The following is a 15,339-nucleotide window of genomic DNA, read 5'->3' on the forward strand; positions in this document are numbered from 1 at the left end:
TCTCTTGACGTCATCCGCGACCTCGAAAAAAAACAAACGCCTTCAAAAAATCTACTTCACTTGCGAGAAGAGAAACCACCTCTGCAAGGACGATATGTATAATGCTTACCGTTTATTAAAGAAAAGTATCCTGAAATGCAAAGAACTGAAGTTCCTGGATGGGCGGACAGAAGCGGTTTCTCTTCTCGCAAGTGAAGTAGATTTTTTTAAGACTGTATTTTTCAAAGGCACAAAAGGGGGACGTCACAACAATGTGATTGGTCACTTGCAATGTTGAACCTGGAACAACATTATTTATGATGACGAGGGAACAACACCAACACGAGGATATCAGATCATCCATTGCTACTAGTGTTGCAATTTGTTTTTGTTGTTATTTTATTTAGTGTGTCAGATCGTATCATCTTATTTGCAATAGCAGATTCCATCGTTATTCTTTCTTTCACATTTCATCAGTTTGTTTTCATTGAAATGACAGTAGCTTCATATCGTCATCCTCAGCATCATTTCCTTCATCATGTGGCCCAAAGGAGCAAGCAGAAACTCCACTTCTCAGGTCTGAAAGAGTTTCACTTCCAGCTGTAACATCTCTGAATTCCAGCTGCTTCTCTCTGATCAGATCGTTTCTGTTTCAATGTAATATCTGCTTATGTTTGAGCTGGATTTACAGGATTTCTGCACCAATGTGTGGTTAATTCACTGGATTAACCACCAAACAGCAGCCATCTGGCTCTCACTGCCTCTTGTGTTTAAAGGAGAAAGGATCATGTCAGATCGTTGCTGCTTCCCCATCAATATCAATCAATAAATCAATGCTGAGACACTTGTACTTATGGAGGCTGAAACAGCTGTTCAGCACAGGGTCTTCTGCTAATCTGACAGAGGGATTAAGTTATGAAGCCGTTATGTAAAAGTGTAATCCCGGTGATGTTGTGAATTACGAGGAATAAATCTGTTCCCAAACTACCCGATCCATCGAGAACGCCTCGAAGGTTATCACTTTCTTTGATCACTGCTAGCAAGTTTATTTATCACCTGAGTCAGGTTTGTGTTGAGACTCTGATAATAACACTAAAAACACAAAGAAGATGTAAACAAAAGGCTTTGTTATCAATAACGTCTTTTCGATAACTAGTTCAGTCGGGACAAAACCCACTGAATCACTGGCAAAAGCCTAAGGTACAAAACCCACCAAATCACTTTAATTTTCTCCATTCAATTGATCATTTACATTTTAGCAGCCTCTAAACTAATGTAACTCTAATGTAACTCCACCCCCAAATTCATAAAGTCTCTCCCCCAATTTTCCTCTTCTTCTTAGTATTTTCTACTTTTAAAGGGTGAAAATGTCCACATTTGGACACTGAAGGGATTCATGGTCGAGGGAATCACTAACGTTTGATTTTCAAGTATGTATGTAAATTTTGACTTACTTAAGTAACTTGAAATTTCAACATAAGTAATTCAAAACTTTAAGATTAAACCCAGAAATTTTATGATAAAAGCCCAACATTTTGAGATAACTCTAAATCCTAGCTTAGAAGTAACCCCTAATTTTTAGATATTTAACTTAAAACCTTAAGAGAATAACTCACAATGTTGAGATGCTCAGTTTTTAATTCTAAATTTTGATATTACAACTTAAAATTTTGTGATAACTCAAACTTTGTTGAAAAAAACATTTTGTAATAATAACTAAATTTCAATTTACTTGAAAGTAACTTGGGATTTTGAGATATCTCAGACAAAAATGGAAAGATAAAAAACCTGAGGTTTTGAGACAATAAATACAAAATTTGAAAACAACTTCTATCAATATCTGTTTCTACACTCATTTTGTATGAGTGCTTAATGTTTGTTGTATATTTGCTGCTATGACAACTCAATTTCCCTCTGGGATTAATAAAATTTCTCTGATTCTGAACTTAAAGTGTTTCAATAATCATTCTGAATTTGGAGATAAAACCCAAAATTTTGAGATAATAACGTTCCAATTTTTTATTCCACGATAACTTACTTAGGATTTTGTGATAACAGCTCAAAAATTTGAGTTACCTCCCTGGCCATTTTCCCTATTTTTAGTGGCAGAAACAAACTTTCGCTGTTTAAAATAAAACAGTTTGGACTGGTTTTAGACCTCAGTTTTCTTGGTTGCCACGGTGACACATCCCCTCCACTTAAGAATCTACACAAAATATGTTGGATGTTGTACAATATACATCCAACAGTAAAAAAAAAAAACTAGATTTGTTGTTAGTGAAGACCAAACACTAGCAACAAAACGCCACCGGCAATTCAATCCACACCCACAGGTGTCACTATTAACAAGGTTTTCTAGAACCATACAGGATCTTCTTTAAAGAGTGCTACTCTGTGTTCATGAGGACTCTTTAATGAGTGTCTCACGGTGTGATAACTGCTTTGTTTTTCCCTTGAAATACGGGGGACTCAAACATGACAGCTTTCACAGCCTGAACACGATTTCCCGAGAAGAGAAAAAGACTGTGGGAACATTAAATAAACTTTCCCACCAACAATTCAGGCGGATTGTGCAACATCTAACAGACCATCTCCGGGCTGGAAATGTAGTCTGCTGTCACCCATCTTTCACCAACCCACCCACATACTACCAGCATCCATCCATCCTCCTCCTCCATCCCCCGGGTCCTGTCCTACCTTCAATGGCGATGACATGCTCCCGGATCTGGTTCTGTAGCAGCGGCTCCTCCACCCGCTCCAGCAGCTCGTAGATAGAGTAGATGTTGGGGTGCACGGACTCGAACCTCTGGATCTCATTTCGGATAGCGGCCGAGTTGGCAAGGTGTTGCTGGTAGTTCATGGCTGAAGCAGCAGAAGAAGAAGAAGAAGGTGAAATCTGTGACCTCCAGCAGCCTTAGAGCACACTCATACTCCAGCTGTTTACCTCCAGATGTGCGGGGAATTTAAATCACAGTGTGGGTGCAAGGTTTATGCCAGCAGCGAGGGGTGGAACTCTTCTACATGCCTGGAGAATTTCATGGAAGTGCTGCTTCCAGAGCAGCTTCCAGAGGAAGAGACACACTGCTCCTACTGTCCGGTGAAGGCAGCCGTTTCTCGGGGTGTCCCGCTTCCAGATTCCGTTGCGGTGACAGATGTGCGGCAGGCTGAGCGCCGCTTCCCCATATCCCCCCGCAGTCCGTGCGGGATTAAAGCGACACTCGCCCCGGTGTTGCTGGATTAAACTTTAAAAAAGGATTATTAATCAGAGAGGAGCAGGAGGATAAAAAAAAAGAAAACGGCCTTGATGCTAGGTGGCTAGGCTAGCCGGCTAAAGCTAACTAGCTTCCAAGCTTTAGAGAGCGGGAGGTAAGGAAAAAGTAACCGTTTTCCAGGTGTGAAAGTGGGCTTTATTCACCAACTCAGAGGGGGGTCAGAGGCCGTGAGAGGAGTTTTTAGAAGCGGGCAAGATCAGAGCAGGTACCCGGCTGGTAAACAGTTAGGTGGGGGTAGTTAGGATGCCTGCTCCGGTCCGTCTGTTGTTTATGTCTTGGCTGAATAACGTCCACCTGTCCGGATTAAACCCCCAACAGCTGGACTCCACAGGAGCTCGCGCGCCTCTAAAGTTAATCCAGGTGTGTGAACAGCAGGTATCTCTCAAGTAAGTCCCGCACGCGGCGCCCAAACACTCAGCCGTGCCCCCCCTGTCCGTGCGGCGGTGAGGTCCATCCCGTATAGACTGGAGCTGCGGTATCCCGGCCGGAGAGCTTCCTCCCGGAGAGTCAGGCTGTACACGCAGCGCAGCAGAGTTCCGGTGATGCTTTCAAAATAAAACGCGACACTTTTAAAAAACGTTTTACAGTTTTTTCTCTTATAAAACAGGCAGAAACCGTATATTAGTGTAAAAGGTGTAGCTGAGGGGTTTTCAGTCATTAATTTCTGTTCCTTATTGTTCTTTAATTTAATTTTAATTTAATTTAAGTTATCTGTCATTTGTTTATGACTATTATTTTTATTGTAAAAACTGTAAATAATAACCAAATATAATAATCATTATTTAATTTTTTAAAAAGCTATAACAATACAGTCCGAAGATGACACTTTTTTCTCATAAACACTTTAGTTTGTTCCATTAAATTAATTATTTTCTTGTATTTCAATTTTGGTTTTTTTTTTCTCCTTTCTGTAAAGCATGACAAAAATTACGTTTTTCTTATTCATCAGTGACCCCGAGACACCAGCCAGAGTTTACTTAATGGAATATAATTTCAATTTTTTAAAATATTGATTTCTATCATTTTTGCTTTTTTCATTCTTCTATTTTATTTTATTTTTCTCAAAACACCCAAACAGATATTTTAAAAAAAAGTTTAGAAAATCTTCTGTTAAAATTGTCAGTCGTCAATTTTATCTTTTATGGTAAGCACATTGAGTTTACATGTAATTAAATGTGCCATATAGATATAACTGACATTTTGTAGTCACATATTGGATCTAATATTACTTCTTGTAGAAAAGGCTATTCTATAAGTGAGTCTTACCAGTCAGCTGACATCTGGGGAATATCTGCAGGCAGTTATTTGGGTAGTCCTCTTTGTATCATTGCACATGGAGCTGTAACTTTGACTTGAACAGTCACAAAATCTGTTTCAAAAGTTTGGTGACTTTGGTTGGCTCTTTGGAGGGAGGGCAACAACTGCCATCTTTGATTTGGGGTGGTTGTCCTCCTTACATCAGACTTGATGATTCTGAAACACCTTCAGGACTTCCCCAGCTTTCAAACATGCTTTAACAGTTCAATCACATGTTATACAAACCAGGGTTTCCCAAACTTTTACAAAGTTTGCAGAATCTATTCACATTTCATTTACAGGGATTTCAGCTCAGTCACATGTGTTTATTGAAGGTTTATTGTTTCTCACCAAAAGGAAAAAAAAAAACAAAAATAACGATTACAGAGCTGTTGCTTTATGACCCCTCTTATTGTCTGTGAGTCTAACAGCTGCTTTCCCAACAAATACATTCATTCTTTTATCAGAAAACAAGAAAAAAAATTACCAAAACATTAAAGTTATGTCAGTCCAAATCTCAACTGTAGGACAAATTAAAGAGATAAACCGGCATATTTGAAACATTGTTTTTTTGTTTTTGTTTTGCTTATTTACAAAAAAATTTATAGCTCATAAAGAAAACTCATTACACAAAGTGAAATATTTAAAAATGGTTAAAATTTCTGCCCATCACCGACATCAAACTGAGACATTAAAATTATTATTTGCATTTCCTTCAGTTGAAGTTTCCTTAGTCTTTAGTGCACTGAGTTTGATATTACCGATTACCTTTAGACAATAATAATAATAATAAAAAAGACAAACCTTTTTTGTTACACTTTTATTTTGAACTTCGAACCTTATTTGTTCCGGTTTTCTATTACTCAGCTGCCGCGTGCTTCACGCATTGAGGAAGGTAGTTGATGCGTGGAGGCTGCGCAACAAGAGCCACTCCTTCAAAATAAAAGTGTCACCAGTACCCCTCCATGAAGCTCGAGCTGCGCATGCCAGAGTTTATTCTTCACATCTCCAGGAACAGATCTGCTTCTAAGTTTGTCAGGAGAAGGTCTCCATCCTGTGCCGCTGCATTCAAGCACCTCAAAGAGCGTCTGAAAGAGGAGCTCTATTGCGTGGACGCTGTCACTCTCTCGCCATCCAGCAGTAAATAGTGCACAATGCCGCTCTTCTTCTGTCCGCCGCTCGCTGCCTTGATGCAGCACTCGTGCCCGCCGACCATGAAGTGCGTCTCTGTGCCGTCGTCTACAAACTCTCCCTGAGGACAGGGCATGAGAAACAATGGAGGCTTTTATTTTGTCAGCATTCATAGCTTTAAAAACGCGCTAGGAGTTTTATTTTGAAAAATCAGAAGATTATCACAACAACATAAAGAAAAACAATAACTTTATTGCTTTTTTGGTCTCCTACTTTGAAAATTAAATAAATAGTGCTCTCATTGGCTAATGAGCTGTGATGGTGAGTGAGCGATAACATCACCTCCAAACAGCTTCAGGAAAGTATTTGCTGGGGTCATAAGTAAAGGGAACCGAGGGCTGTTTTCTCATAAACTTCTACAGGATCACAAATCTCTTTAAAATGCATTTTATTTTGAAAAGCACCCGCTCTTTTTCGATTTAATGTTTCTGAGAAGTTGATACAGGAACACGTTCACTTCTTCTTTTAGCCACACTGCTAACCAACTCATCATGGCGTCCACAAATATACACCTGTTTCAACTGAAGCACATGCATCTGGCAGCAGGTATTGCTCCTACACATGTAGATATTGTTCAGCATTAGTGGGGCCCTCACAGATCACTAAGTTACCCCTGCCATGTATACTAATGTTCCCTCCCTGGTTTTCTTTGTAGCCTCAAACCTGACAGCACAGTTTCCCACTCCTTTATTGAAACCAGCAGTTACATCATACGTTACGTTTATTTTCAGGATAGTGTGTCTCAGAGTATTCACCAGTGGCGCTCACCGTGGTTTCCATCTTCTGCCCGTTGCACCAAACATCCATGGTGTCCTTTTCTGTGAGAAAGAACAAACATAGATGGTTAGTTTGTTTAAGCAACACCAGTGGCTGGTCTTCCTCTTTGAAATAACACACAGCTGATCAATGTCTGAGATCAGGTTACGAAGCAGCTGGCACAGATATGTAAAAGGCTCCCCATGATTCCTGCAGAAACTGTGGTCCCAGCAGTGTTTCTCAGCAGTTTGGTCATTTTCCTTTAAATTTGGTAATTTTTCGCTATTTTTGGTGTTTTGGTGGTAATTTGACATCTAATCTTGGAGATTTTGGGCCTCTTGAGTCTTTTTGCATTTCAGTTTTGTTTTAATCAAATGTTCTTGTGTAATTTTGATAGTTTTGCTTTTTTCTTTTTTTTTTTTTTAAACCTTCTGCTGCTTGTGGTCATTTTCCACAAGTTTCATTTTAGCCATTTTGGATTGCACTTTATTTCATTGTGTCTTCTCAAGGTCAGTTTGTGCTGTACTATGTTGATCCTTTTGTGTCTCATTTTCACAGCTGTTTTAGGTATTTGACATTTAGTTTGGGTTGTTCTGCATCATTTCTGACAGACTGGCATCTTTTTTGGTGTCCTTCTGCTCATGATGCATTTCCATTTGTGTTCGATTTTAGTAATTTTAAATCATAAATGGTTGATTTTGATCATTCCTTTGGTCATTTTGGGGTTCATTTTCTATTTTTCTTTGGTCGGTTTTTGTGTGTTTAATAATTTATTGTACTTTTCTGTATCATTTAGTTTAACGTATTTCCCTTTGAATGCAATCCATCTCATTTCCATGTTTGTTGGACCTAAGTTACCATCAGGTTCTCTGTTTCTGTTCGAGGTCTTCTTTAATCCACCGTTACGTTTTGGTAGTCTAACTAGGTTGATGCTGGTTGCTTCCTTTCCAAAGATAGCTACACTGACCTCACCCTGAGCAGATTAGACTGCCCGTCCTCACCTACATTTCCTCCTGCAAACACCGGACTACAGCTTGCAGCTGCAGGTAAAAACCTGAGAGGGTGAGCTCACCGAGGACGACCCTGTAGTCCTCTTCGCCCACTTTGAGCAGCCAGGTCTTGGTGGTCTTGGCTCTGTTGTCGATGAACTTCTGCAGACTTTTCCCAGCGATGTTCAGCGAGTACTCGTATGCAAAACCGCTCACGGCCTCGATGTTGATGGTGGCTTTGGTGTTCGCACCTCCCACCATGAAGGTTTCCTTTCCAACCAGCTTGAACATCCAGTCTTTTCTGATGACTTCCTGTTAAGGAGACATGGCTGCTTTCAATAAACACCTGCTGCACTGCTTTCATACACTCACTTTTTTTGGACAGGTTAATACAGACAAAATGATCATGGAAGTATGGATTCACTGAAGTATTAAGGGTATTACCACAGTGACACAAAAAACAAGTACTACATGCATCAGCATGAAATGTGCTTAAAGTACTAAAAGTACTGATTCAGATAAGATTGGCTTATCAGCTGGAGGCCTTAAACAATTCTTTGGAGTCATTATTTTAACAAGCATTTGAAATACTAATTAAATTATGCTGATGTGCTGTTGAAAAAGCTTTCTCTGTAGATTAAACTCATGCCTCACTTCTTCAAATGACGCGATAACATCAGGATTTGGAAGATTCAGATCTCGCTGCTTTTTATGCACCTTTGGAGGCACAACAATGTGAATGATGTGACCAATTTTCCCGCCTGCCCCCTGCTGGAATAGCAATAAATTTTATCGATAAACCAAAGATATTAATGATTTACTGAAATTTTCACACTTTTCACAGCTGTTCAGAGGGGCGGACTGGATCATGTATAGAACCAGTTCAGTCCCCACAGGTTGCATGTTTGATGGCTATGTGTTAAAAGAAGATTTTGACCTTTGTTTGGTCCAGTTACAGTTAACCACGTGACGTATATACTACTGACAACTGTTAATCTATAATAACTGGTACTTTCAGTATCTTTTGTAGCCAGTTTAGTCAAATGTTAAATCATTTTAAAGTATTTTAAACTGTAGTATTTCCAGCTTCATTAAATAACTGTATTAAATACTTGTTTAAAACATATTATTTTTTACATTTAAAATCAGCATGGGCTTTAAAATGATTTTAGATTAAGCTGGTAGTTCTCAAATCAATCACCATGAGGTGACAAAATGCACAAACTGGCTTACAACCTAGGGGAAAAATTTGGTCAGGGGCCAAAACACACTGGGAACCCCCCACTATGCTCTCCCAGAAAGAAGCAGGACCTCACCTTTCCATTGACAAAAACAATCCTTTTTCCAGTGGTGGTGCCATGAGCGAACTCGATCCTATAAACGCCGTCGCTCAACGCCACCTCCCACACGGCCACCACATCTCCGCCTAACATCTCTGCCTGACCTCGGGATCTGGTCCTGGATGTCCAGAAACAGTCAAAAAGTCAGCTGGAAAACCATCTGTGGGAGTGAGGACCGTCCGTCCCGCACAGCTCTGCCTCTGTGGTGTCAGCTCAGCAGTAGGTGAATTACTGTAAGAGGATTATGGATGTGAGCTCACTATATAGTGCCACAGACAATTAGGACAGGCTCTGGTTTTATCTCAGGCTGGCTTGAGGCAGCAGAAATGTTAGCTGGGGCTTTAAAAGTTCAACAATTGTTTCCTGAAGCTGGCACTTTTAGAAATCCAGCCAATATTCACCTTTAAGAAGCTTGAGTTTGTAATGAGGCATTGAAACGGTTGCCATTAATTTGTCTGTCATTTAACTGATTAATCCAACAAGCCCTCAAACCTGAATAAGCCTATACTAGATTACTGGCTACCCTCTACTTAGGAGTTATCAGTCAATTTTGGGGTGGGCTGCATCTTTACACGGACCTCACCTGTAGAACCTCTTTCAGAGTTGTTTCCTCTGAGTACAGCAAGCACCATGTTTATTATGACTCAGTGGGAACTGATATAAAGATGTATTTTGACTGCAGGACCACGTTACCTGCAGATGAACTTGATATGTTCTGACTGTTGGAATAGTTCCTAGGCATCAGAGAACCTTAAAGAAAGTGCAGGAACTTTTCCTACAAACTGGAAACCTTTGGAACAGCTTGGATTGTTTTGATTATATGAACCTACCCCAGCAATTAGGAGCCTTTCGAGGAACTCAGTATGTTTGGACTGTAGTACCTTTTTCTGAAGTTCAAAACTTGGTTTGTTTTGATTGTAGAAACCTACCCCTGGAGCTAGGAACCATTAGATGAAAACAGTATGTTAGGACTGTAGGACCTTTTGCTAGGAACTAGAAACCTTTAGAGGAACTTGGTATGTTTTGATTTTAGGAACCTACCCCAGTAACTAGAAACCTTTAGAGGAACCATTTCATTCATTTATCTATTTTTAAATTGTCATAGACAGAGAGGATATCCCTAACGAACATACCGGGTCATATTTAAGATATAAACAGCATGTTCAGCAAAATGTTTTAGCTCTCTTATCAACTCCAAACTCCTCCCTTCTCTGGTTTCAGCATTTTTTTTTTCATTCTTTCATTCCATCTTTTCATCTTTTCATTATTAGATTCTCTTCCCAAGTCACATTTCACAGGGATTTACATCACACGGTGTTTGAAATCTTTTGAGCTGCCCAGATTCTGCAATTGTATCTGTATTGATTACATGTTTAGACTTTCTCTGTATCTGCAGCTCAGACTCCAGTCTCAGCATTTTAAAGCAGAAAGCAGCTCTGCCGGCTCGTCCTGGCGCTGACTCACACAAAGCTTCTATTGTGTCTTTGTTTTCTGGATCTTTGCGCTTTAATGTGTCTCATATCTGAGCCGCAGCCAAAAACACGCTACTGTGAAACTCAGTCACACAGAGGGGAAGGAAGTGATTAAAAACCGATGCATGTGCGAGGACGCCTGTCAGTCACAGCTCTGATTTATTTCACCTCTCTCTCTTATAGCTCAGGCTGTTTGATGCTCTTTAAAATTTCTGTTCTTATCTTGTGTTTAACTTAATTTAAAGACAAGACATGAGGAAAAAAAGAAATGATGACAAAGCACAAAGAAAAACAAAAAAGAAAAGGATGACTTTTGCTCAGATTTAACCCAAAACATTGCCTAGATCTTATCTTTCTATCTAATCTAACCCTGTAAGTGACTCAGAGATGTTTCTGATTGCTTTAAAAAAATCTGCATGACATATGACAGAGCTATTGAAACAGGGATTCTTTTTTTTTTCTATTATGCAACTTTTTTCTTTACATTTAAAATGACTTAAATTAAGTAATTCATTTAATTTAAATCTGTGGATAATATCAAGGTTTTCGTTACTTTTCACCTTCTTAACCCAGATTTAAATGTTTTGTGGCTTTGAGCTGTCAAATTAACCTGTCAGATACATGTTATTAACCCTTTATAATGATAAGAGTGCATACGACAGGATAAACTGAGGGTTTTCTGTTTTTTTGGCGATGTTTGATGTATGCAGCCTGAATGAGGAAGCTTCTTAACATAATCTGAAAAGTTTCCTGATGTGTTTATGAAGCCTGGTGGAGCAGAATCTGCAACCTGAGCTGCACGAAATGAGCAGAAACAACAAGACAAATGTTAAATAAACCCCAAAGAAAACAAAAGCGGTCAGGGAGCAGAGTGACTAATAATGATGATGAGGAGGAGGAGGAGGAGGAGGAGAGTTTCAGGTTGGACGAGTTCGGCCTTCATTGTTGTTGTGCAGCTTTAGTCGGCGTGTGATAAGAGCAGAGATCCAAACTCTTCTGTCAGCTATTGTCTTCACCTCATTGCACATCACAACAAGTTCATTTTGTTGGTTATTTAAGAGTTAAGGTAAAAGAGTTTTAAATTAAGATGAATCTTCAACCAAAAACACCACAAAGAAGGAAACAAGGATCAATCCCACGGTGGCAAAAAGTACTTTCACTTTTACAAAACGCAAACTAGAGACACGCTGCTGTCAAAGTACCCAGCTTTTAGACCGAGCCACGATTTTGAGTTGTTACAGCGAGCCGACAGGAAACAGGTCTGACAGCTGGATTTCACCTGTCAGGTGTCACACGTTTACTTTAAAGGTAAAATATCTCATCACAATCGTATTTTACCTAAATTCCTTCATTCATGCGGTGCTAAACATGTTGAAATCGTAAAACATCTAAACATGTTTTACGATTGTAACAACTCTTTGTGACTTCAAAGACAAAAAAAAACCCTCACTTTAAGCTTTAACTTGGATTTATTTTGGTCATTTAAGACGAAAAATGTTAAAAGCAGAGACTTTTAAACCTGCTTTTATTTATTTTCAGAAGAAGTGTTACGTCCCAGCTTAAACGCCCCAACATAAGGTGAAGAAACGTTGGTTTGATTTTGAAGGATTTAACTGCCTTAGCAAAAGATAAAAGACCACATGACGAGATCCACACTTTGTCAAGTGTAAAGTAGGTGTTGGAGAGGAGCATAAAGAAATGGGTCCTAAAGAAATGACGGAAAAGCCACTCTTGAGTCATACGGTTCTTCTGCACCTGAAAGAGCAACAGGGACAACATGTTGTAACCCTGGAAAGAAGCCTAAGACTCCGAAGCAGGTCATGCTTGAGCATGTCTGAGGGGCACACAGCAAAACCAAGAGTCTCAAACTTCACTAAACATACATGAGGCTCATACAATAGTAACAGTGGTCACCCATTGTCCTGTACCGCAACAAGTCACCATATCAACAAAATTCAGTGACGCAAATGTCCTAGTGGCCAACCACAAAATGTGGAACCATGCCCATTCAATGATCTTCACAAGTGTGACTCAGCGCACACAAAGCACAGTTACTGCCATCACCCAGGCAGCAAGTGGACCAGGAGCAGCATCAGGAGTCGCCAACCTCTCCTAAACACTAAAGATTGTGGTACAAAAACACCCACCTCACTACAAAGCTGTAACTAAAGCCCACTTTAGTTCGGCTGAACGTCTCCCTGATGAAACCACAAGACCATAACTATCAAATGATCTCAAACCACTCTCAGAATTTCCAACAAAATTCAGTATCAGTGGTTTAACTTTGAGCAAATCTCAACCTAAGACACCTAAAAACAATTAAACTAACTTCACTTACCCAGCCCTCAGTGGTGTACCAGGCTTAAAAACTGAACTTGTGAGCTGTAGTTTATTGTGAAACTCTGAAGTTTACCTCCACCCAAGATAGCCAAACGCAATAAACTAAAACAACAACACAAAAAACACAAACAACTGCTTCAGTGGAGATCAAATGAACCTCAAATAAACTTCTCACCAGGAGAGTCCAAAACAACCCGGACGAGCCCCCAGTTATGTTATAACCTCGATCAAAAGCACCATCAAAAATTTAAGACTGATACCAAAGTTTACAGAGATGTTGGTTTAATTCTGAACTATAACCTCAGTAAAAATGACAACCTAGAGAGTCTGAAGGCAACAAACAGTCAGGACAAGGGGGGAAAAGATCTGGGTTTAAGCATCTTTAACAAATGTAAACAAAACTTATTTGTTCAAATTCAGTTAAATAAATGTGATAAATGTAATGTTATTTAAACCACATTTATTCCTGATTTTTCCTTCTTCTGAAAACGGAATATCTTTTCTGTATTAGGAATCATCCTCTGATTTCATGTAGTCTTTGCTCAAATGAAGAAAAAATATTGAAATACACAAATTCTTTAAAAATAATTTTATTGCTTATTTTCCTTAATTAAAAGGAATATCTAATTAATTTGCACTGGATTTTAAGAGCCATCTTCTGATTTCATGATTTGAAGAATTTACAGAGAAATAATCTTCATTAATGTCCACTTCACTGTTCTTCAAAGAGGCTGGTGTTCTCTGCTGTTTCTAAATGCATCAGTCAGATGTAAAAAAGGGGGAAAATAAGAAGCCTGCACTAAGTGCATGTGACTCTTATGAGTTTAAAAGGTCTGAGCGAGGCTCAGTCAGATCATAAAGTGACTGAAAATCACCAAAATTGTTTATAATTTTAACCTGCTAAAGATTTGAGGACAGAAACGTGGTGACTAAAGGCAGCACTTTAAATAAATGCCTGGGCAGTCACAATATGTCTATTTGCTTTCAACACAAAACAAACACGATTTTTATCCTGAAACCAGAAATCAATCACCAGAAAATCTTTAATATCATGAGGTAGATGGTTGCTGCTTTCTTTTCTTTCACTTTAAGAGCAAACGGATGTTTAAAGCTGATTTCTGAGCCTTTGCCCACTTTTATTTTCAACACGTGAGACTCCAGTTAGAATGAAGATGATGGTTTTTTTTTCTTTTTCGCTTCAGATTGTTGTGGTGATCAAAAAATGACGTCAGGGTGCCATCTAGTGGCCGAACATTGAAAATACAGAAGCTAACTGGCTCTCTCACCTCAAGACAAGATAAGAGAATAGAAAAAGAATAAAGGTAAGAGAATAGGATAAGATAAAATAGAAAAACATACAATACAACAAGAATAAAATACTATATACAATACAATAAAGTACTATACAAAAAAGAACAAATACTGTACAAAACAGAATGAAATGCTTTGTTATAGTAGGAAAAATTGCACTTGGTAATATTGCACATCAGTGAGGCAGTTACAATTGTGTATGGGATGTGTGTGTCTGTCTGCATGTTTGTGGTCATCTGCTGAGACCATATTGTGGAGTCTGACAGCAGTTGGAAGAAAGACCTGCGAAATCTCTCCGTCCCACATCGTGGGTGCCGCAGCCACTGAAGGAGCTGCTCAGTGCTGTCAGTCTCCTGCATGGGGTGGGAGATGTTGTCCATCAGGGATGACAGCTTAGCCACCGTTCTCCTGTCACTCACCACCTCCACTGGGTCCAGAGGGCATCCTAGAACAGAGCTGGCCCTCCGGATCAGCCTGTTCAGTCTCTTCCTGTCCCCGGCGGAGATGCTGCCGCGCCAGCAGACCACACCGTAAAAGATGGCTGAGGCCACCAGAGAGTCATAGAAGGTCTTATGGAGTGGGCCCTCCACTCCAAAAAACCTGAGTTTCCACAGCAGGTACAGCCTGCTCTGCCCTTTTCTGTAGAGAACATCTGAATTGTGAGAATTTTTACCAGTGACACCAATATAACATCTCCACATTCACAAATATACATTTCTGACATTCAAAAACAAAACAAAAACAAATCAGCGACCAATATAGCCACCTTTCTTTGCAAGGACACTCAAAAGCCTGCCATCCATGGATTCTGTCAGTGTTTTGATCTGTTCACCATCAACATTGCGTGCAGCAGCAACCACAGCCTCCCAGACACTGTTCAGAGAGGTGTACTGTTTTCCCTCCTTGTAAATCTCACATTTGATGATGGACCACAGGTTCTCAATGGGGTTCAGATCAGGTGAACAAGGTGGCCATGTCATTAGTTTTTCTTCTTTTATACCCTTTCTTGCCAGCCACGCTGTGGAGTACTTGGACGCGTGTGATGGAGCATTGTCCTGCATGAAAATCATGTTTTTCTTGAAGGATGCAGACTTCTTCCTGTACCACTGCTTGAAGAAGGTGTCTTCCAGAAACTGGCAGTAGGACTGGGAGTTGAGCTTGACTCCATCCTCCACCCGAAAAGGCCCCACAAGCTCATCTTTGATGATACCAGCCCAAACCAGTACTCCACCTCCACCTTGCTGGCGTCTGAGTCGGACTGGAGCTCTCTGCCCTTTACCAATCCAGCCACGGGCCCATCCATCTGACCCATCAAGACTCACTCTCATTTCATCAGTCCATAAAACCTTAGAAAAACCAGTCTTGAGATATTTCTTGGCCCAGTCTTGACGTT

General features: G+C 39.8%; 2 protein-coding genes across 6 annotated transcripts in view; both read right to left on the reverse strand.

Moving 5' to 3' along the window:
- LOC147301713 (arf-GAP with GTPase, ANK repeat and PH domain-containing protein 1-like) overlaps positions 1 to 3,762 on the reverse strand; it is a 58,269-nt gene extending 54,507 nt beyond the window's left edge. For all 3 annotated transcript variants that reach the window (XM_086283185.1, XM_086283186.1, XM_086283187.1), the window contains exons 1-2: positions 2,924 to 3,762; positions 2,677 to 2,841 (exon numbers count right to left, since the gene is read on the reverse strand). In XM_086283185.1, the coding sequence (XP_086139311.1) occupies positions 2,677 to 2,839 (163 nt within the window). In that variant the 5' untranslated portion in view covers positions 2,840 to 2,841; positions 2,924 to 3,762. The remainder of the gene's footprint in view (positions 1 to 2,676; positions 2,842 to 2,923) is intronic.
- Positions 3,763 to 4,870: 1,108 nt separating this feature from the next.
- Positions 4,871 to 9,054, reverse strand: LOC147301714 (fas apoptotic inhibitory molecule 1-like). 3 transcript variants are annotated; one of them, XM_086283176.1, is made up of 4 exons: positions 8,800 to 9,054; positions 7,567 to 7,795; positions 6,494 to 6,556; positions 4,871 to 5,799 (listed from the first exon to the last, which is right to left on the reverse strand). In XM_086283176.1, the coding sequence occupies exons 1-4, from the start codon at positions 8,914 to 8,916 to the stop codon at positions 5,483 to 5,485; spliced, it is 726 nt and encodes a 241-aa protein (XP_086139302.1). In that variant the 5' UTR covers positions 8,917 to 9,054; the 3' UTR covers positions 4,871 to 5,482. The 3 variants fall into 3 exon arrangements, with proteins under 3 accessions (XP_086139302.1, XP_086139303.1, XP_086139304.1); XM_086283177.1 differs by having other exon boundaries at positions 7,567 to 7,812; positions 8,800 to 8,946; XM_086283178.1 differs by having other exon boundaries at positions 5,502 to 5,799; positions 6,507 to 6,556; positions 8,800 to 9,053.
- Positions 9,055 to 15,339: the final 6,285 nt, after the last annotated feature.

The sequence above is a fragment of the Aulonocara sp. 'chitande type north' Nkhata Bay genome, linkage group LG23, assembly GCF_057382095.1.
Source record: "Aulonocara sp. 'chitande type north' Nkhata Bay isolate Kocher_YH1m ecotype deep benthic linkage group LG23, A_spYH_male_GT1.1, whole genome shotgun sequence".
Lineage (NCBI taxonomy): Eukaryota > Metazoa > Chordata > Actinopteri > Cichliformes > Cichlidae > Aulonocara > Aulonocara sp. 'chitande type north' Nkhata Bay.